The 26,204-nt window shown below is 45.5% G+C and overlaps 1 protein-coding gene across 4 annotated transcripts; it reads right to left on the bottom strand.

Annotated features, from left to right (window-relative positions):
* Window positions 1–5,583: 5,583 nt before the first annotated feature.
* zfyve16 (zinc finger, FYVE domain containing 16) lies at window positions 5,584–24,262 on the bottom strand. 4 transcript variants are annotated; one of them, XM_034296962.1, is made up of 16 exons: window positions 24,002–24,250; window positions 22,010–22,117; window positions 19,734–21,826; window positions 18,390–18,486; window positions 14,447–14,623; window positions 12,763–12,866; window positions 12,259–12,610; window positions 11,794–11,949; window positions 11,477–11,701; window positions 11,124–11,206; window positions 10,599–10,703; window positions 9,980–10,130; window positions 9,347–9,590; window positions 9,164–9,269; window positions 8,870–9,046; window positions 5,584–8,685 (listed from the first exon to the last, which is right to left on the bottom strand). In XM_034296962.1, the coding sequence occupies exons 2-16, from the start codon at window positions 22,077–22,079 to the stop codon at window positions 8,527–8,529; spliced, it is 4,299 nt and encodes a 1,432-aa protein (XP_034152853.1). In that variant the 5' UTR covers window positions 22,080–22,117; window positions 24,002–24,250; the 3' UTR covers window positions 5,584–8,526. The 4 variants fall into 4 exon arrangements, with proteins under 4 accessions (XP_034152853.1, XP_034152851.1, XP_034152852.1 ...); XM_034296960.1 differs by having other exon boundaries at window positions 12,763–12,902; window positions 24,002–24,249; XM_034296961.1 differs by having other exon boundaries at window positions 12,763–12,902; window positions 19,734–21,823; window positions 24,002–24,248.
* Between the last annotated feature and the right edge of the window lie 1,942 nt (window positions 24,263–26,204).

The raw sequence follows: 26,204 nt of genomic DNA, 5'->3' as shown, positions 1-26,204 counted from the left end.
GCCCATGTGTTTGGGATGTTGTTACAATGCCATTTTCAAGTCATTCGAAGCATGACTTACATCTGCCAGACAACACCTGAGTGAAGACCAAAACTACCGGAACAATGTGGAATGGACAGATGAGGTGGAGTTGTCAGGCTGCCATGTTTGACAAAAAAAACAAACACTGCCTTTGAACTCATACCAACCGAAAAGCATGGAGCGGGTGGCCTTATGGGTTATGACTGCTTACCTCAGGGACAACTTATAACAAACTTGTCAAGAAATAGATGGTTACAGAATGGCAGAATTATAAGACCAGATCTCAATCCTATCGTATGCTGTGGGTGTATAATGCTGTGGGTGGATTTGAAGAGGGTCCTGCATGCAAGAATGCCCTTAAACCTGACACAGTTGTAACAGTACAGTAAGGAAGAGTGGCCAACATTTCTTCACATTCACTGTTAGAGACAGAAAGATGGATCCAAGACACAGCTAAATGAAGTTATTTTCACCCAATCAGGGCAGCACCTGCTTCTGAAGCTGGGGTGCACTTACTTTTGCCGCACTATGAAATTGCACTATGAAGTAGATTTCTGATGACTAAATGGGTAAGCAGTGTATACTCTTAGAAAATGGAAAATGAGGGGAGTAAAAATATGAGATTATAATAAGATCTCAAGTCAAGTAAAATCAAATTAATTTATAAAGCACATTCTAAAAGAACACGTGTCAACCAAAGTGCTATACAATCAAACAAAAATCAAACAAAAGTGTCCAGGACAGCAAAAGGAAAACCATACAAAAAACATATAGCTAACTAAACATATTTCTATTGGACATGACAGACATAAACACAACTTACCTACCCATTTGCAGACCCTCATTCTAAAGAAAAAGATTTTACAAGAGTCCTATAATATTCCTATAATAATAAGACTCAGAGATTCTTCCTGGGAGACTTCTAATACCTCTCTAGAAAAGGTCCTGCTAGGAAGCAGGTGTGTTGGGGCGGGGCTGGCCCAGCTGGTACCTTCCTGAACTTGCCATCTGTTTCTGTTAGGGGTGTTGGTGCAATGCTGATTTGTGAGGCATGGGTGCGTTCGCACTTTTGTTTTATGTTCCTTTCTGTTAGAGTACAAATAAATGAAATACAACTGGTGCTAATTGTGTAATGTTGTTAGAATACTATTCAAATGTTTTTGCGGTTTCAACAGCATTCAAAGGTGCTTAGAACAAGTGATACATATGTTGTCTAGCAATTATGTTTTTTAATGAAACGTTTCAATTTGGGATTGGATGTGTAATATGGTCTTTATACTGTATGTTCAGAATTTATATGTTGAACGCTATCATACCATAGTTCGCTATGAAATTCCAAGTTTGACAGTAAGTGATTTGGATGAGTCACATTTTGGCACATAACTGCAAATTATCTGGGATATGTTTTTTTTCTAAACAGTGCCACTTTTAGAAGCAGTAACCAAATAATCTGGAAACCATTTTTAACTCTGGGGTGTGAACACATTTTCAGAACGCGTTTTAAGTTTACAAAATGTGATGAATGTGCCCGGGGTGTGCTGACTTTCACTATCCAATGGACCTGTCCAAAAATTGTTATATTTTTTAATTATTTTACCCTAAAGGGGCTCCACGCCTACCTACTAAAATAATAGTCCTTACCTGAAATATAAATCTTAGTTTGAGTTGTGTGATTGATCAGCTGCTTTTGAACTCTGCATACAAAGTTTTTTGTTATTGTTATAAACAACAACTTGTCCTATTACGGTATAAAGGCCCTCAGCGTCCCTGTGTTTTACGGGTCGGCCCAGGGACGAAGGTACGTCCATTACTGTCCAACCATCACACCTTTGGCTCTGGGTGCCAACTTGAAGATTCACACATTAGAGTCAGACCGCCATTTTTGGTCTCCCCAATGGTGACAACTGGTAGGGATCCCGCGCCTAAACAGATGTAAGAAGATATCACAAAATAACATACAGAATATTAATGTGATGAATAAATAACATTTCCTTAGGGAAAATACAATACCTGCCTTGGAAATGTAAATGATATAAATCACCATTTGCATCATATTTCTGCATTAGAACTGATAACAATAATACAGCGAAATTACCTTTCACAGACACTTCAAGATTAGCTTCCTCAAACCATGTTGGTGTCTGAACTGCACATTAACATTTTCCACCATCAGAGACTTTCACTTCGGTCAGCTGCAATGAAGTGTTGCCTTTTTGAAGTAGATTTAATGGAACAGAGAGGTTCTTCCTTTGTAGGAGTCACTCTATTTCTCATTTCTGTCTTTCTGATTTTCGTAATGATGGACCGTAGCAAATGACTTGTCTGGCCTTAACCACTCCACCTTCTTATCCACAGCACAGATGCTGGGTTTGAGGTAACAGGGCAAAATGACATCACTGCCAGCCAACACAACAACAGAATCGGCCGGACCTAAGACTTCATATTTAACCAGAGTGAAAATAAGCAAAAAAAAAACAAGAGGACCAAAATCAAAATAGCATTGTCCATTAATTATCAACCAAACAAATTGTCTGAATCAAGCATCCTGAACTTTACAAAAGTTAGTACAGGAACAGGTACTGGGAAAACTGCACATGTGCAAATGAAGCAGGACTCTATATTGGTCACTAGGTAGGAAACCCTTTTCGCTGGGGGAAAACCATTGAATCAAAGAGGTGGCATGGAGTGGTGGGGAGCTATTGAGATGAGAGGCATATAGTAGCTAAAAAGGCCATTGTATCATTGATGTACAGTAGACATTGAAGATAACACTGTTTTAATCTAGTCATTATGACTTTCTGCCTAAAGGCTGGTGATGATCGAAATGCCTGCATGCTAAGCCCCTAATTGCTTATCAATTAACAGCATGTCTAGTGCAATTTGGAATATGCATAGCCCAGATTCAGATTGTGTCTTGCACTGGAGCCAATGGGGTGGGTGGCTAAGAACGTGCTGCTGGCTATACCCTGTATTTTCCCCCATTAATTGACACTCTATATGGATTTGTTATACCCTAGTGAGCAATTCTCGAATGCCATGTTCCACAGCAAACGTTTATTTATAAGACAGTTTGATTGGCCAAATTCAGGTATAGAGTCTTGAACATTTTATGCTTTAATATTGTGGTTTAAATTATTTTATTTTAAACTTATATAATTATTCTATTATTTGCTCTTTGCATTCAATAGAAAACATGTTATACACTATGCAAAATATTGACATTGTCTCATTTATACTGAAGGTTTCCTCATTACAATACGATTATGGCGTCATGTGTTTTTGGCAGAATACTAGCAGGGGAACAAGTGAAGGCAAACAGGCAAGATCCTCGGAATCAAGGGAAAACATTTCTTCTTGTGCCGTTGAATGTCAGAGTAGGAATGCAAAAAAGATGGCCTGCATTTTTTTAAGCCATCCGGAATGCTCTTTTCCCTGTGTAGGCCACATTTGCCCGCATATTGTTGAACAAGAGTTTGTCTTTGAGACCAAATGCTCTCGATCAACTTTTTAATCTCCATTTTGGATGGGGAGGGTCATGTTTTTTTCACACTCTACAACAAGGCATTAGTAATGAGTAAAAATAATTTTCCTTTTATCGAAATAAAAGTTAAATGTAGAATAGAATAATGTGTACTATGTAAAGTTTGATTGATTGAACAGTTTCCTAACTTCATGGCTGCTAACAGGTAGGCTGATTAGGCCCAACCAGCAGAGTCCTGACTGTAAAGGACTCAGAAAAGGGGCCATAGGTGTGAAAGAACGGTAATAAACATTTAAAACGAAAAACAAATACTAATAACAAAGGTATCGAAATTAACTTTAAATATGTAAAGGAAAATGTAAAGTTAAACAAAAAATATTTTGTACCCCAACATTGGCTTTCTCTTTCACTTTTAACAGGAGGACCGTCTTTAGAACGGGAGGCTGGGTTGGGATGAGATGGTGTTTGGGATTCTATCTAGTAGTGGGATTAGGGCACCACTTACTGGCCTCTATAGGAACTGCATATACTATGTGGTGAACAGTCTTCGATTGTATTATTAGGGTAGGGTCGACATTTAACATGACGGAGTTTAAGACAAGCCTCTTCTCCGTTTCATCATTGTTACAGATGCACCATCCTCATTACCTTCAACCACCTTCCTCATCCGGTCATCACACAGAGAGAGGGATTAACGTGTTCTCATGATTAAACCAAACATGTATCTTCTAAATGTCTGTCCGATTAGGAAATCCGTTTTAGGAAAGCTACTTGTTGAATGTTGTCCAAATGTTTTTAAAGCCTTTTTAGGTTATGCTTCCAATTACATGGTGGTGTATAAATAAGAAAATAGGCTAATTATGAGGATTAATCAAGTATTTTATTTCTGAATCCAAAATGAGTTGCACTTAGAGTAATAAAGTGAGCGGATTCATAATTATATGTGCTTTTGCTGCTTCTTTTAGTGGTTGGGTAAGAGTTCAGAAATGGCGGTGTGTCATTATGTCTCCATCTGTAAAAACAAAGAAAAAATGTAGCCAAGGGCTTAAGTTCGCCGAGTGATCCGGTTTTCTTCTGCGCTGGAGGTGGTAACCATATTGGCTACACCTGCAGGTTGGTTGCTTCCATTTACCTTTTCCACTGCCCCTTTTTTCCGGTGACTTCGCTAGCGGCCACTTACTGGTATATCAGTCGGCTGTCGGCTGGATGAGTATAGATCAATTTCAACTATCTAATACTGCTGCCAGGCGGTTGGATAGCCAATTGAGGGACTAGCATAGTCCGCAGTTCTCTGATAAGCATTTTATTTGAGTATACTTTGTTTCTAGCTAAGCTAACGGCATAAATCAAAAACACTTCTTAATAAATGTTTAGATAGAATTATACATATCCAGTTTGCATTATAATATCCAAACAAACCATAAATACAATACCATTTTACATAAAAGCTATGCTTTTATTTTCTAGAAGTGAAATACATATTAATAAAGGAATGTCGATTAAATGAGATTAATGAGACCCAGATACCAGGTTCACCAAATAATAAAGCTGCTGTTTATGAATACAGGTGATTTACAAAAAACATAAAAAATTATATTTTACATATAAAGTTCTTGTAAAGATGCATTCCAAATCTTAATCTCACCAAATTCTTATGATATGTATGAATTGGATTTGAAACACAATGGCATATGACAGGGGTATGGTGATGTAGTATGCAATTGGATAACTTAATAAAGAACGGGGACCCGTTTTGGCTCATGAGCACCACGTCTACAACTACTGACATTCAAAAAGAAATTTCAGAGTGCATCTTTAACATTAAATAGTAAAGAAATTTAACTTGGCTTTTTTTTTTTACACTTTCGCATGATACCAATTAAGGAGTAAGAAAAATATTTATGCATTACGCAAATGTCTCAAACTATTTACTGACAATCATGTGGAAGTAAAATAGCTTATTTGCTTTAGGTAACATTTCACAAGAACTAAAAGCCCTCACCTGTTGCATATCAAATAAAATCACATCGAATATTGTGATTCACAATCCACCCATAGCACAAGTAGGAACTAGCATCTGATTTCTTTCATTAAACTTTTATTTTTACCAGGCAGGTCAATTTAGAGGACATTCCTTTTATACATATTTATTTATTTATAGAGCCTGGCAAAAGGCCCCCTAAAGGGCAGGTATTACCCAACCCAAACCCACATTTTTGCCACAAGAGGATTAAACAGTACAGTGAGACGCAACCACTTTCTCACAAGTGTTAACACACCAATTCTGTATGTGTATGACATTTCAACAAGTCCTTATAACGGGAGATGGTTCTGAGGGTGCAGAGTCACAGAAGACAACTGTCAGCGCTGTAAGTAATATTCTAGCAAGTATACGGCAGCTGACGTAGTCTGAAATGAGCTACAGAATATACAAAACTGCCGCATACTACACAGGAGCAGAGAGGTGCAGTGGTGTGTATGTATGGCTGGAGGGATGAGGGCTAGAGTAGTGGCGTATACGAATGCTCAATGCTGTACCATCACTTCAACTAGGTCCTTGTTGTGATGCCAATTACAAAATGTACATTTTATTCTCATTTGAATTCGGGCTTAAAATAGAAGCCCTCGACTGTGTCACGTTAGTGTTTCCAGCACGGGAGCTTCCGACCCCATTGGAACAGCGCAGCTCATTTGGCGGGAGCAACAAGCATGGGGTCAGTCAGCGACAGTGCATCAATGCCACTACTGTCTCAATGAACATATGTAATTAACTTTACAACTGACCTCCATCAATAACATCGTATCGAGTCAAATACAAGCCAGTACACAGATGTGGCCACATTGACACCCATGCACTTTGTCAGAAATGTGATGGGAAACATTTTGAAGAACAAAATGGGTCACCAAACCTTTTTATTGCATTTTCAACATTGCTGAGCGAGGGGCTGCCTCTGCTGCCTCTGATATTTATTAAATGAGAGTAATAAATTATGAAATCTGCTGATAATCAAGATGATTTGGAATACAGTTTTTATCTTTGTCTCTTCGTTGTTGGTAATGGGTATTGGAAAAATTTGAGGAGTTTGCTTATGAAAAGTGAGCAAAATAGCTAATTGAAAGGTGCAAAAGCTGATTGATGGCTCCAAAAAGCATTTGCTAGCAGTTATCTTGGTAAAAAAAAAAAAAAGCTGTGCAACTAAGTATTAGCTACATTGTCTATCATTTTCTCCACGTGTCTAAATGTAGGTTAACAAAACAAAAGACCTCTGCAAGATTGAAATTGCATGGGATCGAGTCCAGAAGTTTGCGATCAAATATGTTAATACATTTTAACTGCGAAAAAAGGGAACCATTTGATTCTGTTCTTGGATGATGCATCAAACAGGGTAAAGGCCTTCAAGAGTGGCTAATGTCAGCCCAGAAGAAATATGTAGGGGAGTTACACAAATACCTTTACACAGTGTTCTTCTGCATATTTAATCAATCCCATTGTATACAGCTTTTCATATTTCGCATCAGTATTTGGTTTGACTTGGTGGAGTAGTCCAAGTGGTATTTAACATTTCAGCTGATATCGGAGGGATTAAAGGGAACTCCTGTGAGTTGATATTTCTCCCTATTCTGGCCTCATCTGTACTGCACTTTCAAAAGTGACTTAGCTTGTTAACATCCTATCAAAAATATGAACTTTGATTACATTTATGTAACGGTTCCAAAAATAGAACTATAAGCTTAAAAAAAAAAAGCTCATTATAGTTTGTGACATACTCACGTACATCTATACATTTGGACAATACGGACAGTTAGTGTGCCAAAGATCTCCCCACACAGCCAGAGAAATCACAGGTCCCACCGCACACAAGACACTGAACTCTACCGTTGAAGAGGGAGGATGTTCCAAAAGTCATTGACATCTCAGACTTACGGGAAGCTACTTCAAATTTGTCAATAGGCTATCTTCTATATTTGCGCACACATCCTCAAAAAACAAAGATCTCTAGTGTCCTGTGCTGCTCTTTTCAGGCTTGGTACGCAGTTATGAATCATTACCATTCAAACATTTATTTTTTTATCATGTGGTCATTCTAAAAGGATTAAAAGAGAAAAGCGGTTTGTTGACAGAGTATGGTGAAAACATTCATCAACGTGCTCCAGGGCTGACTGACAGATGACGTCAGCAAGGAACCGAGAAGGCAAAGCGAGAATAGTCAGGGTTTCAGGGTAGTTTGGCTTCTTTCTTTTGGTTGTTGTTTGTTACTTGTATTTATTGATTGGTCTTGTTGGTTATAGCATCGTTGGAGACGTTTCTCAGGCTGAAAGTCATGTCACTGTTCCAGTTTCTCATCCAGGAATATTGGCCTACAACCTCGGGCCTCCAAGAGGTTTGCAGAGATTCTGTGGGAGTGTCCTGGCATTGGGCCGTAAGTTCAGTCGCCAAGCCTTCTTGGCTGTCTGTCTTCAGCCAGGTCAAAAGTGATGTCTTATTGGCTGTTTGTGTCCGTTAACATCCTTAGAGCTCCAGCCTCTTTCTGTGCAAAGAAACCCAGGCTGCATCTGTGCATAAGAGTTTTTCTTTATGCAACTGAGCCTGTGTTTTGATGTGCATGTGTGTTTTAATATATATATATATATATATATATATATATAGGGCTGTGATCGTCAAATCATTTTTGGTAAGTTATTGGTCTGCCAATTATCAGTATTATTTTAAATATGCAAATGTTCTCAATCATGTGGTTTGGACTGCATGTGTTACCAGAGTAATACAGGTAGTCAATGTATTCCTGTATGTGGCTGCTAAGGAGCGGGCTATTTTACTACCACTCATCTTGTTTCAGCAAGGCGCAGAAGAGATGAATCTTGTTAGAAGCCCGTGTTACTGCAGTAACTGCTTTAATCGCATTAATGCTTGGCTCTCCCTTGGGAAACATAGAGTAATATAATAAAAACTGTTTAACTTATTTTATTTTAATGCGAGTCTCCAGTCACAGTTACTGTGCCAGCCCTAACTGTGTGTGCGTGTGTTAGATGGTGTGTGTGATGTAGAAGATGAACTCCATATCCATGGCGGTCTGTGGGACGCTGGCTGAGCCACCATGAATGACAGGGATTAGAGCGCTGTCCAGCTCGTTCATATAGCGCTGAGGTAGGAGCCTGCCCCCCGAACCCGCCTGGTACTCCACCTGTGACAAACACGGTTAGTGATTTACATTACAGCACATCGTCACCACCACCACCACATTATCACCACCACCACCACCACAACCCCATTATCCCCACCACCACAACCACATTATCCATCTGGTATTTGGGGACACAGTCTGGTCCATATCATGGCGAACGGCTCGGCTCTTAGAGGTGTTTTACCATGTCTGTGTGTGTGGAGACGCGGAGGGCGAGGGAGTTGATGCCGCTGGCTGAGAGGACCGAGAGGTGAGGGGTCAGAGCTCCACAGCTGGCCATGGCCATCTCCCTCTGAAACACACGGCAGGACGGCAGCACGGCAGACAGCGCCATGTCTGGAGACTTCAGCGTGTGGAACACCTGGAGCCGGCGAACAGACAAGTGTGACTAACGCTGTGATTACAAGGTGAACCAAACTCTGTGCGTTTGTGTGTGTGTGTGTGTGTGTGTGTGTTCAGGCTTGGGCTTGCGTCCCACCTCAGTACACCTGATGGAGCGTCCATCCGACTCGAACACTGTGTCTTGCTGCATTCTCACACTGTGGACCCCCTCGAGAGGCTTCCCGTCCACGCCACTGGTCACACTAGCAGAGAAACACGCGCGTCACTCCGCTGAACGCGCGCACAGGAGATGTAGGTGTGTGCACGTCGCATCCCTTACCCAGAGTTGACAGGGGCGCTCCAGTCCACCCAGCGAACCGTCACATTGTCCCGCAGCTCCCCTCCGTCGGCCTTGCCACAGGGGATGTGGAAGTCGGTCTGTCCCCTCAGGGCGCTCCGCAGGGCCTCCATGGTCTCCGGGGGGATCTGCACCATCAGGCCATCCTCCACAATGCTCGACTTGGCGATGAAGCCTGACGAGGCCTTCAGAGCGCCATTGAACACCACAAAGCTGGCGCCTGTCACTGTGGAATGACAACACGTCGGTTACTGTGGCGTCCACCGGTCTCGTTTCGAGCCTGGCCGACGTGCAATCCTCCATCCCATGGGCGGTGGAAATTGGCCAGCATCGCCCAGGGTAGAGGGGGCATTTTGGCAGGGGTTTCCGTGCCTCGCCACGCTCTAGCGCCTCCCTCAGGCAGGTTGGGCGCCTGCAAGAACTAAGGTTGTTAGCGGAGTGAGTGTGACTTCCTGGTTGGATTAGCAGTGTGAGGGACTACGTGTAAAGATTCTAAAGTCTACAGGTGCAGAAAACTGCATCGTGTGGCAAAAAGCTTTGATAAATTGTTCTGCAGTGTGCCCAAATGGAAACAAGCCCTCCTTCCTCAAGGTGACAGTCTGGGTGGGTACTGACCGGTCCGCGTCTTGCCAGACTGACTGTTGGCCTGGGTCTGGTAGTTGCCCTCATCATTCTGAAAACAGACCAGGTGAGAGTCTGCCTCCAAACTGAAGCCGGCGGCCACACTTATCACATGTTCGTTGGACGCATTCACCACCTTCAGCATCTAAACAACACACACATACACGTTTTTCGCAAAGCTAACTCTGAGGCAAATCATAAGCTTTGGCATGTTCATGTGTCATGTCTCCACATTTGGAAAATGTACAACAGAAATGCTGCAACTGGAGTTTTCCATGTGCCCATTCATTCACTGTTATCCACCATTCTTCTCCCAGTGTCTGGTGTGAAGCAGACTGAACGAGGTTTAACTCTGGGACATCTGAATCCTGTCCAGGTCCCAAACTCCTCATACAGACAGTTCTTCAGGTCAACTAGCGTTGGGGAAAAATTGCTGCATTTCTATCACATTTGTCAACTGTAGAGAAATGAACTTATCTTTTTTTAAATCTCAGAGACATTAATTTGGCCTAAAGGTGCAAATTAAGGGGGTCTGGCTCATTGACCAGTGGTACTAACGCTACTGGTCATCTGAGCCAGACAGGAAAATGTCTTTGTCCTGTGACTGTGTTACCTCTGTGAAGCTGCTCTTGGGAATGTCAATGTAGCTCTGGCCCATCTCCATGTGGATCCTGAGGCCCTCTACAGCGGCCAGACTGTACTGGTAGTTCCTCAGGTCCTGGGTGACATCATCATCATCATCATCATGAAAAACAACACACGCTGGAGTTTTCATAACAGACCGCAGAAGATGAACTAAGTCAAAGCAGTGGTGTTTGACACCCTCCCCTCTCTCTCTGAAGTCAAGGACTGTCAGGGAAGATCACCACTGCAATGTCACACCCACAGGGGAGCTGATCAAGCTCTGTGTAAGTCATTTCTGTCGTCTGTCCTCTGGCTGAACTCTGGAGCTCTGCACAGCACACAGCCCAGGCATCACAGAGCATGAGGGAGAAAATCGCCCCTACTGTTACGGCCTCGCTTCCATTTCAAGTTAGCTTAAAGTTCTGTTCATCAAATTTAAAATACACCAGCAAATCTCAAGTATTTTATAGTATCTCGTTAGTGTGTGTGTGTGTGTGTGTGTGTGTGTACTAACAGCCAGGAGGTTCATGATGGTGTGACCCGTCTCTCGGAACACAGACTCCCGGAAGCGGACACTGACCAGTGTGCTGGGGTACACTGAAACACAACAGAACACATCTTAGGGCCAAAGGTCATTAGAAACAGGCCTAACCTCTGTTTGAAAACATGAAGAAGAAAAAAAACAATTCCAGTATTACCATGTCAAAATAATGTTACGGTAGCATTATACTTAAGTGCTGCCAAAGTAGCCGTGATCTCAGTAGCCAACAGGCCCACAACAGAAACTGCCTCTAGGTCTTGGCCTGAGTTCAACACTACTGAGCAAGCACTGATGACCACTGGAGGCTAGTAACTGTAGGGGCTCACCATTGTGTTCTGCGCCCAGCCGTAGCAGCAGGCGGAGGGGGAAGACCTTGGCCCAGGGCACCTCTAGCCTCTGGATGAGGAGGCCACAGAGGAAGGGCTGTGGGGGCAGACAGAGGCCCTCTAAGGGCTGGAAGGTGGGGGAAAAGAACAGCATCCCACCGTGTTCATTGCTGCCCAGGAAACTGCCTGTAAACGGCACGTTGCCCAGCTCCTCCACATACTTCCCTGGGGGAGGAGGCAGAGAGGTCAGCATTTTGCCTGGGCGCCCTGTGTGAGTGTGTGTGTGTGTGTGTGTGTGTGTAAGACTGTGTGTGTACCCCTCTGTGCATCCTGGTAGATGGAGAGGTAGAGTGTGAACAGGTCTTTGGGAAGAGCTTTCTCCTCAGGCAGACACTCCAGCACAAACACTAGCTCTCTCTGTCCCACAGTCTGGAGACCACTGGAGCCAAAACACCAGCACCTCCGACCGCAGTCTGTGGGAGAGGACACACATGGTGAGGACATTGTCTGCAGAACTCGTGCCGTCATCACCCGATGAGGACAGAGGAAGAATACAAAGGAAGAACGCTGGATTGAGAATGAGCCTACAGGATGCTTCTCCAAACTAAATTTTTTAGGAAAAAATGAAAATAGTTGGACATGTGAAAGCTAATCCTGATTAAGCATCAACTATATAGTCTCCCCAAGACCTGCCTTCAGGTCAATGCAGACAAAGGAGGCAAGGAGAAGAATTCCCTACAGCCTACTGAGACGACCCCCATGTAAATGGGTGTTCTACTCACAGGTGACCTGTTTGACGTTGACCAGCAGGTTAGCGTTGAGGACAAAGGTCAAAGGGCGTGGGCCACCCTCCTCCAATAGGAACAGGATCTGGCAGGGGGCAGGGCGCTCCTCCACTAATAGACCTCCCCCTCCTCCCTCCTCGTCGTCGGTGGTGATAAGCAGAGGCGGAAGACCCTCGGCATCCTCAGGCAATAGACTGGGACTCCTCTCCACGCAGCCCCCCACTCCACACAGAAGGCTGTAGTCCCAGGGCCCAGACACGGGGGGTCGCACCACCTCCACCTCTGCTGTGGCCTCAGGGGCCAAACCACTACCCTCAGAGGGCACCACAGAGCCAGGGGACACTCCAGCCTGTAGGATATGTAGGGATAACTAGACATGAACTGACTGACAGATCACTAGACATTAACTGACTTATTAACTGGCCAGTCAGTGTGTGTGTGTGTGTGTGTGTGTGTCCAGTAGGTGTGTCTGTCTGTCCAGTCAGTGTGGGCACTCCTTACCGTAGGTGGGTCAGGTGTGACAGGGCTGGACTCCTGAGAGCTCCTCCTGCCGGTCACAGACAGCCGGGTGGTGTCGGCTACCTCCCCATTGGGCAGGATGCCATCTGCAAACCAGACACGCTTCTGCTCACGAGGACAACCTGACACATCCACCACACAGGGACACACTGTCATTCCCTGTTTCAGGGCTTCTTTAGAATCCTAAATTAATACAACAACACTGCAGCTAAACTGAGGCTGGCTAAGCTTTCCCATAAACAGCAATAGGATGTGCATGAATTTCCACTTTGATACTCTACAGCAGTGTTTCACAATCCTGGTCCCCGGGACCCAAAGGGGTGCACGTTTGTGTTTTTGCCCAGGCACTCACACACCTGACAGAAATGAAAGACTTGATGACAGGTTGTTTAACTGGTGGGGCAACGTTTGAATCAGGTGGGTGAGTGCTTGGGCAAAAACAAAAACATGCACTCTTTTGGGTCCCTGGGACCAGGATTGGGAAACATTGCTCTACAGCGGCCCGTAGGGGAGTGTACCGTCACTGTCATACTCTACAGCGGCCCGTAGGGGAGTGTACCGTCACTGTCATACTCTACAGCGGCCCGTAGGGGAGTGTACCGTCACTGTCATACTCTACAGCGGCCCGTAGGGGAGTGTACCGTCACTGTCATACTCTACAGCGGCCCGTAGGGGAGTGTACCGTCACTGTCATACTCTACAGCGGCCCGTAGGGGAGTGTACCGTCACTGTCATACTCTACAGCGGCCCGTAGGGGAGTGTACCGTCACTGTCATACTCTACAGCGGCCCGTAGGGGAGTGTACCGTCACTGTCATACTCTACAGCGGCCCGTAGGGGAGTGTACCGTCACTGTCATACTCTACAGCGGCCCGTAGGGGAGTGTACCGTCACTGTCATACTCTACAGCGGCCCATAGGGGAGTGTACCGTCACTGTCTTACTCTACAGCGGCCCGTAGGGGAGTGTACCGTCACTGTCATACTCTACAGCGGCCCGTAGGGGAGTGTACCGTCACTGTCATACTCTACAGCGGCCCGTAGGGGAGTGTACCGTCACTGTCATACTCTACAGCGGCCCGTAGGGGAGTGTACCGTCACTGTCATACTCTACAGCGGCCCGTAGGGGAGTGTACCGTCACTGTCATACTCTACAGCGGCCCGTAGGGGAGTGTACCGTCACTGTCATACTCTACAGCGGCCCGTAGGGGAGTGTACCGTCACTGTCATACTCTACAGCGGCCCATAGGGGAGTGTACCGTCACTGTCTTACTCTACAGCGGCCCGTAGGGGAGTGTACCGTCACTGTCATACTCTACAGCGGCCCGTAGGGGAGTGTACCGTCACTGTCATACTCTACAGCGGCCCGTAGGGGAGTGTACCGTCACTGTCATACTCTACAGCGGCCCGTAGGGGAGTGTACCGTCACTGTCATACTCTACAGCGGCCCGTAGGGGAGTGTACCGTCACTGTCATACTCTACAGCGGCCCATAGGGGAGTGTACCGTCACTGTCTTACTCTACAGCGGCCCGTAGGGGAGTGTACCGTCACTGTCATACTCTACAGCGGCCCGTAGGGGAGTGTACCGTCACTGTCATACTCTACAGCGGCCCGTAGGGGAGTGTACCGTTACTGTCATACTCTACAGCGGCCCGTAGGGGAGTGTACCGTCACTGCTGGGGGTTCTGAGCACTGAGACGGGCACCATGACGGTGGGTGGAGGAGAGTTGAGGGTGCCTGCAGCCCTGGCCTGCTGCAGGGGAGGGATGGTGCTGCAGTACTCTGACGGAATGTTAGGGTTGGGGCTCGGGCCTGTTGGACTCATCATACGCTCCAATGCCTGGGCTGGGGGGAGGGTTGGGGGGTTGGAATACAACATGGAACATAAACACAGACAGGTGAGGAAGCTAGATAGAGCGTATAATGATCTGAATATTATCTTTAATACGCTGATCTGGACATTATCTTTAAAACACCCGTCTGGACATTATCTTTAAAACACCCGTCTGGACATTATCTTTAAAACACCCGTCTGGACATTATCTTTAAAACACCCGTCTGGACATTATCTTTAAAACACCCGTCTGGACATTATCTTTAAAACACCCGTCTGGACATTATTATCTATACGCATAGTTCTGGACATGCGTGCCCTGAGCTGAAGCAAAGGAACAATGCTGTATTGAATATCAGTCAATATTCAATAATAGAAATACGTTTCTTACACACAGGCTGTAGAAACGGAACGCTGCAACCGTCACAACACCTCTGACAGCCAGACACGCCAGAATCTACAGGGACTGGTATTGTGAACAGACGGAGGCCCAGCATAATATTATGATAGCGATGAAGGCACCCAACGGCTCCTCCTGCACTAGCCACTCTCAGAGAGAAAGAGAAGAGGGAGGGAAGCCGACGGGGCTCGTGTGCATTATACTGATTAAACATCATATCTTTATGGACCCGGTTTGACTGGCCCAATCGGACACAGGCTTTCTACCTGAACAAAACGCACCCTGGCACACACTGGAACGCAACCCTAAATTATAAACACATAGCGGAACATACACTGAGGAACACACTGGAACGCAACCCTAAATTATAAACACATAGTGGAACATACACTGAGGAACACACTGAGGAACACACTGGAACGCAACCCTAAATTATAAACACATAGCGGAACATACACTGAGGAACACACTGGAACGCAACCCTAAATTAGAAACACATAGCGGAACATACACTGAGGAACACACTGGAACGCAACCCTAAATTATAAACACATAGTGGAACATACACTGAGGAACAGACTGAGGAACACACTGGAACGCAACCCTAAATTATAAACACATAGCGGAACATACACTGAGGAACACACTGGAACGCAACCCTAAATTATAAACACATAGCGGAACATACACTGAGGAACACGCTGGAACGCAACCCTAAATTATAAACACATAGCGGAACATACACTGAGGAACACACTGGAACGCAACCCAAAATTATAAACACATAGTGGAACATACACTGAGGAACACAAACTGGGTGTCAATAGAAGAGCACGACCCGCGACAACCATGAATAAAAACGAGAGAGAGGTCGATGGAAAGTGGGAGAAATTAACAGTTCCACCTTGATCTCAGAGGAGAGAATGACAGGGCATAAAAAGCCCAGCACCCTCCACTAAGCTGGGCACAGACCGGGCCCGATCTACAGAAATAAAGTGTGTGTGGCATGATGTGTGTACATGACATCACAGTTCCTCCACGCTGTACACCAGAACAACAAACCAAGAACCAGGTCGTTAAAGAGACACCCGTAACCCGCTAGAACACAAGACCTCTCCTCCTTCCGTTTACAGATTAAAAGTCTGACTGATCTTACCTCAGCCTTGTCTTCACTCCTCCAAACTGGTTAGGTCCCCTTGATCACCCTAGCCTACTTAACGTAGCTGTCCTGGCACAAGCCCTGTTAGCGGAACGTAAATGGGATGTGTGAGACGGAGCTAGCGGTGTTAGCGTACTACATTAGATCGAATAGACTAGCTCTGTAAACGGCACACTCCAGACAGGCAGGGGTGTCTACTGTGAACCGCATGGGCTGTTCCCCATACTGATGGCAGCAATGGATAGAGGGAGGGAGAGAGGAAAGGAGGGAGGGAAAGCAGAAGGGAGGGAGGGAAAGAAGGAGCATCGCATCACTTTAGCCCTCAGTCCCAAACAAATCGGCCTGCCCCCCTGCATCTCCTTCTGACGCTGGCTCTCTCCCACAAACACAGTGCCAGGAATAGTCCCACCAGCATGTCCCTGGACTGGGTACCGTGTGTGTATGTGTGTGTATGTGTGTGTGTGATCCAGGTCTAATTTTTCATGTGGGGACCAGAAGTCCCACAAAAAACAGTAATTCGGGGCAAATAGTCCCCCACCAGGTGTTTGCCCGACCCCTCTAGGATTTTCGTCTTCAACGTTAATTTTAGGAAAACAACTGTTCAATTGGGCTAAGTGTTAAAATGTGGGTTATTTTAGGTTAAGTCAACATGGGTTAGGTTTAGGGCTAGATAAAGATTAGGTATAAAGGTTAGGTTATGGAGGTTAGGTTACAGATTAAGATTAGAGTTAAGGAACAGGGGGAATTGGTTTTCTCGTCCCCACAAAGATAGTAAAGCCTGCGTATCACAAGCTCACTGCGTCAGGTGGCTTCTGTCCCACACAGTCAAGGACAAACTACGTCCCGACTCCCAGCCATAACGCCCCCCTCCTTTCGGTTCCTCACTCACACTCCCTCCATCTACCTCTGGTTCTCTCTCTACTTCAGACTCGTGCTCTTCGTATACCCTGCTCCATCCTTTCTGATGATCTGTCTCTCTCACTTTCTAAAACCCCCCTCCATCCTTTCCTCCATCTCTTTTTCCTTCCCCTGCTCCATTTTCCCCGTCTCCATCGCCCTTCCTCAATCTGTTCATTCGTTCATTTCTCTCTCTTCCTCCACCTCTCCGCACCAGTGACATTGTTCTGACTCTCAACTCGGCTGTGTGTCTGAGGCGGCGAAAGTCCTTCGTCACCTGACCAGAAACGCAGAACCATAGAAACAGGATGCATAGAACTAAAAGGATTCTCCACTTGATTTACCACCAGGCACCAACAACAATGTAAAGCCATACATCTACTATGTTCTAGTCTGCGGTTTTCCATTTAAAGCTCAGTCACACTGGGAAAGGTAGAGCTGTTGACCAGGGGAGAAGGGAGGAACACAGGGGGGGGGGGGGGATGTCCAACATCCATGCAGATGCACACACGAAACAAACACGCACCAGCAAACACAAAAGTATTCACAGAATCCTTGCTTCCTCAATTCCAGGGAAAGCAAATCTGACAGAGGTAGGGGCCTACCCCTACAAAAAAGCTTTGAAAAAGAATTGAGGAAACTCCGAAGAGGGAAACAAGGACTGGACCGCTAGTGACTCATTCAGTCAACTACAAGACAGTTGTTAGTCTACATTGTGACAGAGAAGAATAAGCACCACTAACATAACTGTGTCCATCAGTCATGTGCTGCCCCAGACAGCCTTAGGTCTCAACCCTAAACCCATGGCAACATCTGCCAGGGCAGCGGTCCTGGCCAGAGCCTTATGGGGACAGAGGCTAGACCAGAGGACAGCAGCACTCACAAACAAGAAACGCCTTCGCTTCAAGCAGGCACTGCAAATTGACACAGATTAGGAACCTTCTCCAACCTTCTTTCCAAGTCACCTTAAAGTATTGAGAATATAAACTGGGTCTGTAAGTCCTCGGGGGCTAAGCAGGGCCATGGTCTATTACAGCCTAGTAACAGACACTCTGTGTTCTACATCTGAGGCTTCATTCATGTCCTTCTGAGAACACGAGCCAGACAACATGTTCCTCTTCAGACAGGGCAGTCAGCTGAGACCTAATGCCTGGAGTCTCCAAGTGTCGCACGCATTCACGCACGCACTCACACACACACATGCACGCGCACACACGCACAAGCACGCACAAGCACGCACAAGCACGCACAAGCACGCACATCACCTTCGTACATTGGTGTGCATGGTCAATAGATAGAACCACAGAGACGTGGGTGTTACCTCTGTGTATGGCCTCGAAACAGAGGACACACACCCGGGCCTCCTTGTCCAGGTACTTGAGCTTGCACCTCCTGTTGCAGCACACAGCACAGTACACCTGTTACCAAGGTGGGAAGACAACCGTCAGACAGGAGACCAACAATGCACTATGAGACTACAAACCCAGAACTCCACAATGAACACCTACATAAACCTGGGTTCACGCCCTCTGACCTGTGTGACACCCCCCTCACCCCCCCCCCCAAACACACACACATCTTGGCCTAGCTAAGGAAGTACAGTGCAAGAAAATCAATACATTGGACTGTGCAGGATTTAGCCATACGAATGAAAAGATGGCTGTTATGTACATTGCTTTTATATATCCTGATAGGGTCCAGTAAGCAGCCTATAGAGACTAAGCCTCTGGGAGTCCTATGTAATGCTGCTTTAAGCCCTGGACTTTAAAACCCTCAGCTCTGGCATTCACCCAGGAGTCCCAGAGTCCCAGAGGAAAATCATAGAGAAACTGGAGGCATTACTGCTGACTCATAGCTATTGTTCTGAGCTAGCTAGCTATATATAGCAGAAGGGGAGGATGGTATTGATATTTTTTAGCACGAGGGGGTCTTGTATGTGGCTACTATCTCACAGCGAGGGTCTTGGAGATAGATATGGCCCTCAGTCATATCATATTAGCCAATCCACTGAGGTGTCCATTGGTTATTACATTTTTGGGACCTAGGCAATTGGAATGTTATGACAGTGTGCCATTTTCTGGCATACCCATTGTTTATGGTCTGGAATAGCAGAGCTTTCAGCCAACCGGCATTCAGGGTTTAAACAACAGAGTGATATAGTGTGCCGCATGGAAGCGAGCGTCTCAGTGGTGCTCTGTTAACGAGCTCTGTACAGAGGGAGCGGGCCAAGGCTCGGAGGACAACAGGTTGGATAAGAGTCAGTAGATAAATCAATGCTAGCTCCACACTGTACTCGTATACACGCGTATTTACATTTGAATTCTTTCGATTCCGTTTTGGGCAACTGTGGTGCATTAGAAATAGCCACAATGTCATTTTTCTTTTGAGTTCCCTGCAGGCTATGAATGAGACAACAAGAGGCTTATTTTGTCAAAAGAATAGGCCCAATGTTCTCAATGTGTTTACCCCCTCGCCAAAAAAAAAAGAAGAAAAAACTAACAAAAATATAATCGGCCGGGGGTGAAAAACTACCGGCAATCACTACCAGCCTGAAAAAAGCAGATCGGTGCGTCCCTAGTACATATTCACACTTAGTATCACTAAAATCAACGATTCGTTAAAGAGAGAGAAAGGGTAGAAGAAACGGGCAGATTTGGCCGTGTACCTTCCCACAAGCCCGGCAGTGGTGCCTTCTCCTGGTGAACGTGAACTTCTGCCAGCAGTTCATACAGTTGGGCGCCTCTGAATCCGGCACCCAGGGGGGCTGTTTGCTCCCCAGCCCATCCTCATCGTCCCCCAGCCGACCTTCCGGAGACCCGCTCCCTTCTCCGGGGGGCTCGCCAGGGTAGGGCGGAGGCTCGGACAGCTCGTCATATCTGCTGCCCTCGTAGCACTCCGCTGGGGTGTAACTTGGGCAGGGCACAGCTGGGCTGGATGGGTCCTCTGCAGGGTTGGGGCTGGGAGGGGAGGGACTCTGATCCATATCCTCGCCGGCGTCCGTGCTGCCTGCGGGGCTACTGGGTCCCTGGTGGTCCCCTGTTGCCGGAGGGGCTCTGGCGGTCTGGCAGAGCAGCCGTTTGGGCCGGGCCCCTCCGTAGTAGGGTGGTGGGAGGTCACGGCCTGGGCTGGGGGGGTCCTGGGACGGCGTTGAGGGAGCTGGGCTCACACTCCCCTCTGCAGACATGGTCCTGTCGCTTTCCGGGGAGGCTAGCCCCGCCCCCCTCTCCAGCCCCTCCCCCTGGCTCCGGCTGTAGCTCCGTAGCTCCTCCTCCACCAGCCGCTCCTCCAGGTCCCCGTTGAGCTCGGAGAAGCCCTCGTCCTGGAGGTTCTCCGAGGGCCTCCCACAGCGAGGGACCTCCTGGTGCTCCTGATCCAGAGTCTCACCCCGGAGAAACGCGTCCAGCTCCTCATCCGTCACCAGCAGACTGGCCTGGTCGCTCTCCGGCAGGTACTCAAAGCCAAACTCATGTGGGTCTACCGGGCTTGGGCTGGGCCCTGAAGTGGGAGACGCAAGAGCCTTTGGGGCCCTCAAGTCCTCCATAGGGGAAAGGCTGACCTCTGGTGGCTGTTTAGAGGAGGGGGGAGCAGAGACAGCCAGGCTGAACGACAGGCTGTCTGTCTCCGGGCCCTCCGTGTCGGGTGGCGGGTCAGGGTGGTGCAACGGGGCCCCAACCACGGTCCCAGGGGTCTCTGGTAGAGTGACTTCCTCCTGGACCTCAGAGACAGATAGGAATTCAGCCTCTACAGTATCAGCTGGGACTGCCTCAGCATTCTCCTGGGACCCTTCCCCGGGGGCCTCTCCCAGGGACTCACACGCGGACAGGGCCGAGGGGCTCGGGGGCACGCCACCACAGCAGTGGTCAAAGTTGGGTTCCTTTCCAGCACAGTCCCCCGATTGCTCTGTCTCAGTCAGCTCAGACAGATCCGGAGACCCCTGACCTTCAACCCCAGACTCAGCGACGACATCACACGAGGAAACGTCCTCTGTCTGGGCATCCATTTCGACAGGTAGCACCGCAGGCTGGTCCCGGCGGTCTGGTGAGGCCTCCAGGCGTTGGTTGACATCAGCCACCTCTTTGACAGCCTTGTCCCTGTCTTCTTCGCCCTCCGTCTCTCCAGACTCAGAGTTCCTCAGTGGGGGGGCACCCGCTTGCTCACAGCCCCTCTCGGCAGCAGCGGGCAGAATCACATCAAGTAGGCTGAAAGAGTCCGAGTAACCATCCGAGTCCAGCCCCAGCGTTCCCTCCCCGAACCCGGGCAGAGACTCCCTCCCCTCAGTCCTCCCAAGGCCGGGACCCAGACCTAGTACTGCTTCCCTGGGAAGAACCACCACCGGGCTGCTGAAGTCCACCAGCAGCTCCTCCTCCTCCAGCTGCCTCTCCACATCGTCTAACTCGCTGAAGGCATCGTGGCTGTTGGCCCGGAGGAGGTGGGCCAAGCCCGTGTCGCTAACCAGGTCGCACACAGGCTTCAGCGCCCGGTCAGGGCAAGGGGGTGCGGAGCTCTTAGCTTCCACCCGGCCGTCCACAGAGGACAGCAGGTCAACCCCGGTGAGGGGACGTCCCGAGGCCTCGCGCTCCCCAGGACCTGGGCGGTCAGGGCAACTGGGCGCATTGCCATAGTGCAAGGAGTTGAGGTCAGGGAGAGAGCGTGGACCTGAAACCGTGGAGGCTTCCAGAGGGAACCCCTGGGGGCCCAGAGAGTGGCCAGGATATGTGGGAGGAGGCAAAGAGACTAATCTGCAGTCGTGGTCATCTGCTAGGTAGGGAAGGAGAAATAATCCATAATCAGGTATGACTCACACAGAGCATTAGAAGTCAGAAAGAACAAAGCAACTAGTTCATGTAGTTTAAAAAAAACAAACAACAACAACAAAAAACATTTCAGAACTCCCTTCCAACTGTCTCCCTTTTCCAAGTACTGAAATGATTGGAGTCGCACCTGTATTGAGCTCAAAGTCATCCAGCAGCTTGTCCAGGTCACATACGGCAGCCTTAAAAAAGCTGTCCATGCTGGACTGGTTGTGGGAAGGGCTCACGCCTTCACATTCTACAGAAGAGAAGCAAAGGGGAAGTGTGGTTATCAGTTAGGCACTAGAAATCTAAAGTATAATGGATATCCTATTCAAACAACTGTAAACAGTCAGACTATGAATGAAATGTGTTTAAATCCATTGTTTTAAACAATTATTTTTTACAAATGTAATGATTTGCCTGTAGGGATGATATTATCCAGGTCACGGGCGGTACCTTGTTTTTGCCAGATGTGGAATTTGGCATTCAAGCCTAATCATTTGATTTGATTTACTCTACCTCCTCGTGCTCTCAGAGTCCTTCAGTTGGTATATTATATCGATGGCAATATTTATTTGAATGTATTATAAATGTATGACCTATTAGGCATCGGCTTGCTAGCTGGCTTTGTTGTATTTTGCACTGTGTTGAGGAAATTCCAACTATCTACAGTACGTATTAAAATTTGCAGTACCGCTTAATTATACTTTGCTACTATGGTGAATGTTAAGCAATTGTGCAGCTGGCTGCGTTTGTACAGGCACAACACATGCCGCCAAAGCTAAACTAACATTACTGTTAACATTACATTCTTAACTGGACTCCCGAAACAGACTGTAAAATAACTGCAACTCATTCAGAATGCAGCTGTTAGAATGTTAACCAGGACCAAGAGAACAGAGCACATCACTCCGGTTCTTAAATCTTTGCATTGTCAGTCACAGAATAGATTTCAAAGTGATGCTTTTAGTTTATAAATCTCTGAATGGTTTAGGACCTGAATACATTTCTGATATGTTTGAAGAATATATAGATCCATGAACACAGGTCAGCTAGTAGAGCCCAGAGTCCAAACTAAACAGAGAAGCTGCGTTTAGCACTTATGCTGTACACAACTGGAATAAACTACCAGAGGATCTTAGATGTGCCCCAAATGTATCAATTTTTAAATCCAGGTTAAAAATACTTCACGTCTCACGTGCCTATGACTGAGCACTTAAACTTAACCACACTATTTAGCCTTATAGCTTCCTATGTTTTTATCCCATTTTTAATCATTATACGTTTTCTTATTGTATTTTTTTATTATTATGATGTATTTGTTTTGATGTTTTCATTTATGTTATTGTACTTTCATATATTTTTTTGTAAAGCACATCGAATTGCTTTGATGTATGAATTGTGCTTTATAAACTTGCTTGCTTGCTAATGAATACAGTACTACCTACACTTGTATAACCAGCTAGGTAGCATGCCAGGTGACATAGTTTTGCTAATAAAAAATTAATTGGTTTGCTAATATATATAGCTAGAAGTAGCTATCTGATCAGCTCGTTAGCTTAGTTTTGTATTAGGGAAAAAAAATCACTGTACTGTAGCTAGCTATCATCCATTATGCTATGACGACTAGTTAAGATTTCTAAGTTTTAAGTACAGTACTAGTACAGTTACTGTAGAAGTTTTCAGTAGCCATATGTAACTACTACTAAGCCGATGTGGCATTATTGGCTTGGTTCAATTGGGATTATAGCAATTCAACTCCCAGGGCAGTGTTTTAATAATAGCTAGCAAATTTACTGTTTAGCCAAGTACGTTAACTGGCTAGCTAGATTGCTAGTTCATCCTACCCCTTGTTTCCTCGTTAGCTAGCTATGAGGCTAATTTAAAGAAATTAGCTGGGCTATGAACAAGCCAACACCGCTGGCTAGACAGTTCGATCGCTTTCTGTTGCCATTAGCTGGCACATGTCATCACTGGATACAAGAATAGCTTTTCTGTTATCATGTCACTACATCAACTACTAGTACTATCCGTCATCCGTGAATATCATGGAAAGTAGGAGACAGCCAGGTTACATTGGCCTAACGCGTTAGCAAGCAGACGTGTATTCAGTCAACTACTAGAAATGTGGTGTCATTACCAGAAGATTCATAGTTCTGTCTTCACCATTCCAAGTGTCCTTCGATTGCTGTGCTTATAATAAAGGTGAGTGTCTAGACCGTATCGTTGTTTTCCTTTCGTTATTCCACTGAAGTTTTTAAAGCTCAGTGTAGTTGTTCAGTGCGGATTCCATCTTGGATTGGATCTACACCAGTGAAACTGGAATCTCAACCTTCCTTAAAGAGGCAGCACATATTTTGCATTGTTTACATAGACCATTTACTGTGTTTACAAACGTTACCTCAAGAGGGCGATGCGCGCGCATCATGGAAGCAGAAACACCAAGAATTGTAACCAATAGTAACCGATAGTTACTGATATAACTAGTATCATAAAATCTGATTGGAGCTCGTGAAAGAGACTGCGGGAGAAAGTTTACATTTTTCCCAATGTTTTCGGAATCCTATGATCATTTTCTTTGCAAGATCGGTATATTATAAACGCACATTTTATAATAGGTTCAACTTAAAAGACCCTTATTTACTGGTGCCCTGTTGATTGATGGATGATCCAACTGAATTACTGAACACTGTTTGGGTCTTTGTGTGTTAATTAAGATCATCTTATTGACCACAGCACTTGACTCTCTCTCCACACCATTTATGTAACATGTACTGTAACTTTGGATAATGGATATGCCACCTTGCAACAGACCCTCACTTACACAAAGCTCTGGGACACCTGGTCAAAATGGAACAAGGAAAGTTGGTGGATGCCAACAATGTTCTCCGCACTTTAGGGCCACTGTTAAGTAATTCAGTCGATGATCAGCCCACGGTGGATCTACTAGTTTCTAAATCATTATCAATGGCAGTGCATGTGGAATTATTTAATCTACAGGTTGCTCTGGCCACCAAACTACTCTTTAACAGTTCTGTATGCTTCAGTCAGCTGTGTGGTTGGTCTCATCCTCTTTCTTTCTGACATAGTTGGGAGTTCTTTTATTGAACTCCTCTTTGTGTTTTTCAAAGCCTCATTAAAAAACAATTTCACTGTTATGAGATTATTTTCTAATTTCACTTTTTCAATGACATAAGTTTATCACAAATACATGTCACTGGGTTTATTTTGTGGAAACATAAATTTGATATTTGAAAATATATATGAAAATAATGAACAGGCCTTTGTTAATGGTTCACATTTGTAAAAGCGATCTTGTAGTGACCTGGGTCAATGAGCAAGTAATTAACAGATCTCTGTTAATCTGTTAAAGCGATCTTGGTTTGACCTGAGGATAGCCTTGTGTCTGTTCTTTGTTCTGTAAGTATACAGCCCATCTGTCTTTATAATAGTCATTTAGTGTCCTGGGGAAGGGGGGCAACCCCCTGGAGTGACTCCTATTAAATCAGACAAGACTTGATTCAACAAGCAGTTTGTTGCATACTTCATATGAATAGGGTTGTTTATGTGTTTTATTATTGAATTATTCCTTTCCGTAAAATTATCCAGTCCACAATGTATGACACATTAACCATACACCTTTTGCAAGAACTATATAACCACATTACTGTTGATCTAGTTTTAGAATAATAAACAAAACTTAAGGTGCAGTGTGAACACTGTGGCACAGTACCGGTTTCTACCACTAGATGTGCAATTTCCCAATTAATATTTTTTGAAGGTTGGTCATAGTGAAACAGGACTATTTCTATTATTTTCTAAAGAAGTTATAATAGTAATTCTCAATAGTCTTTTAATATACTATGTTTTAAAAATGTGTCTAGTACAATTTGTATAGCTTTCATATAAAAGTGGTCACAGAAGCATTTATCTCCAAGATGAAGTTTTTAGGAGGGATTTAGCATTATCAAATGTTCATAGATGTGAAACACTGTCTGATACAAGACTTGTCAGATAGTGTTTCTTTTGATTTTTGAGGTCTGTGAACATTATTACATTTAATATAATTCAAGCCATCACTATGGAGCTAATACATCTGGCCAATATCATTTGAAGTGTTTTGAACATTAAAAGAAACATAAGTTGATGGAAAAGCATGCTGTCAGAGAGTGTTTCTCCAATTTTTGAGGTCTGCGAACATTATGAAAGTATGAAATATTAAAATGTAGGTGATTTGCATAGTTATTGATGTTGTTTTACTCTTAACACAGTTACCAATAACTTTGCAATTGGAAGTTGACTTGTTTTACGGTTTTTCTATCAAATATCAGGAGCCAGCAGTG

This window comes from Esox lucius, chromosome 14 (assembly GCF_011004845.1).
Source record: "Esox lucius isolate fEsoLuc1 chromosome 14, fEsoLuc1.pri, whole genome shotgun sequence".
Taxonomy (NCBI): domain Eukaryota; kingdom Metazoa; phylum Chordata; class Actinopteri; order Esociformes; family Esocidae; genus Esox; species Esox lucius.
This window is presented reverse-complemented; position numbering and strand designations above follow the sequence as displayed.

Coding starts and splice junctions, on each gene's coding strand:
- zfyve16 (XM_034296960.1), bottom strand. CDS start 22,079: ATGGACAGCTTTTTTAAGGCTGCCGTATGTGACCTGGACAAGCTGCTG. Junction 14,624..18,389: donor TTTCGAGGCCATACACAGAG/GTAACACCCACG, acceptor CCCTCCCCCCAG/CCCAGGCATTGGAGCGTATG. Junction 9,591..9,979: donor GTCTGGCAAGACGCGGACCG/GTCAGTACCCAC, acceptor GTCATTCCACAG/TGACAGGCGCCAGCTTTGTG.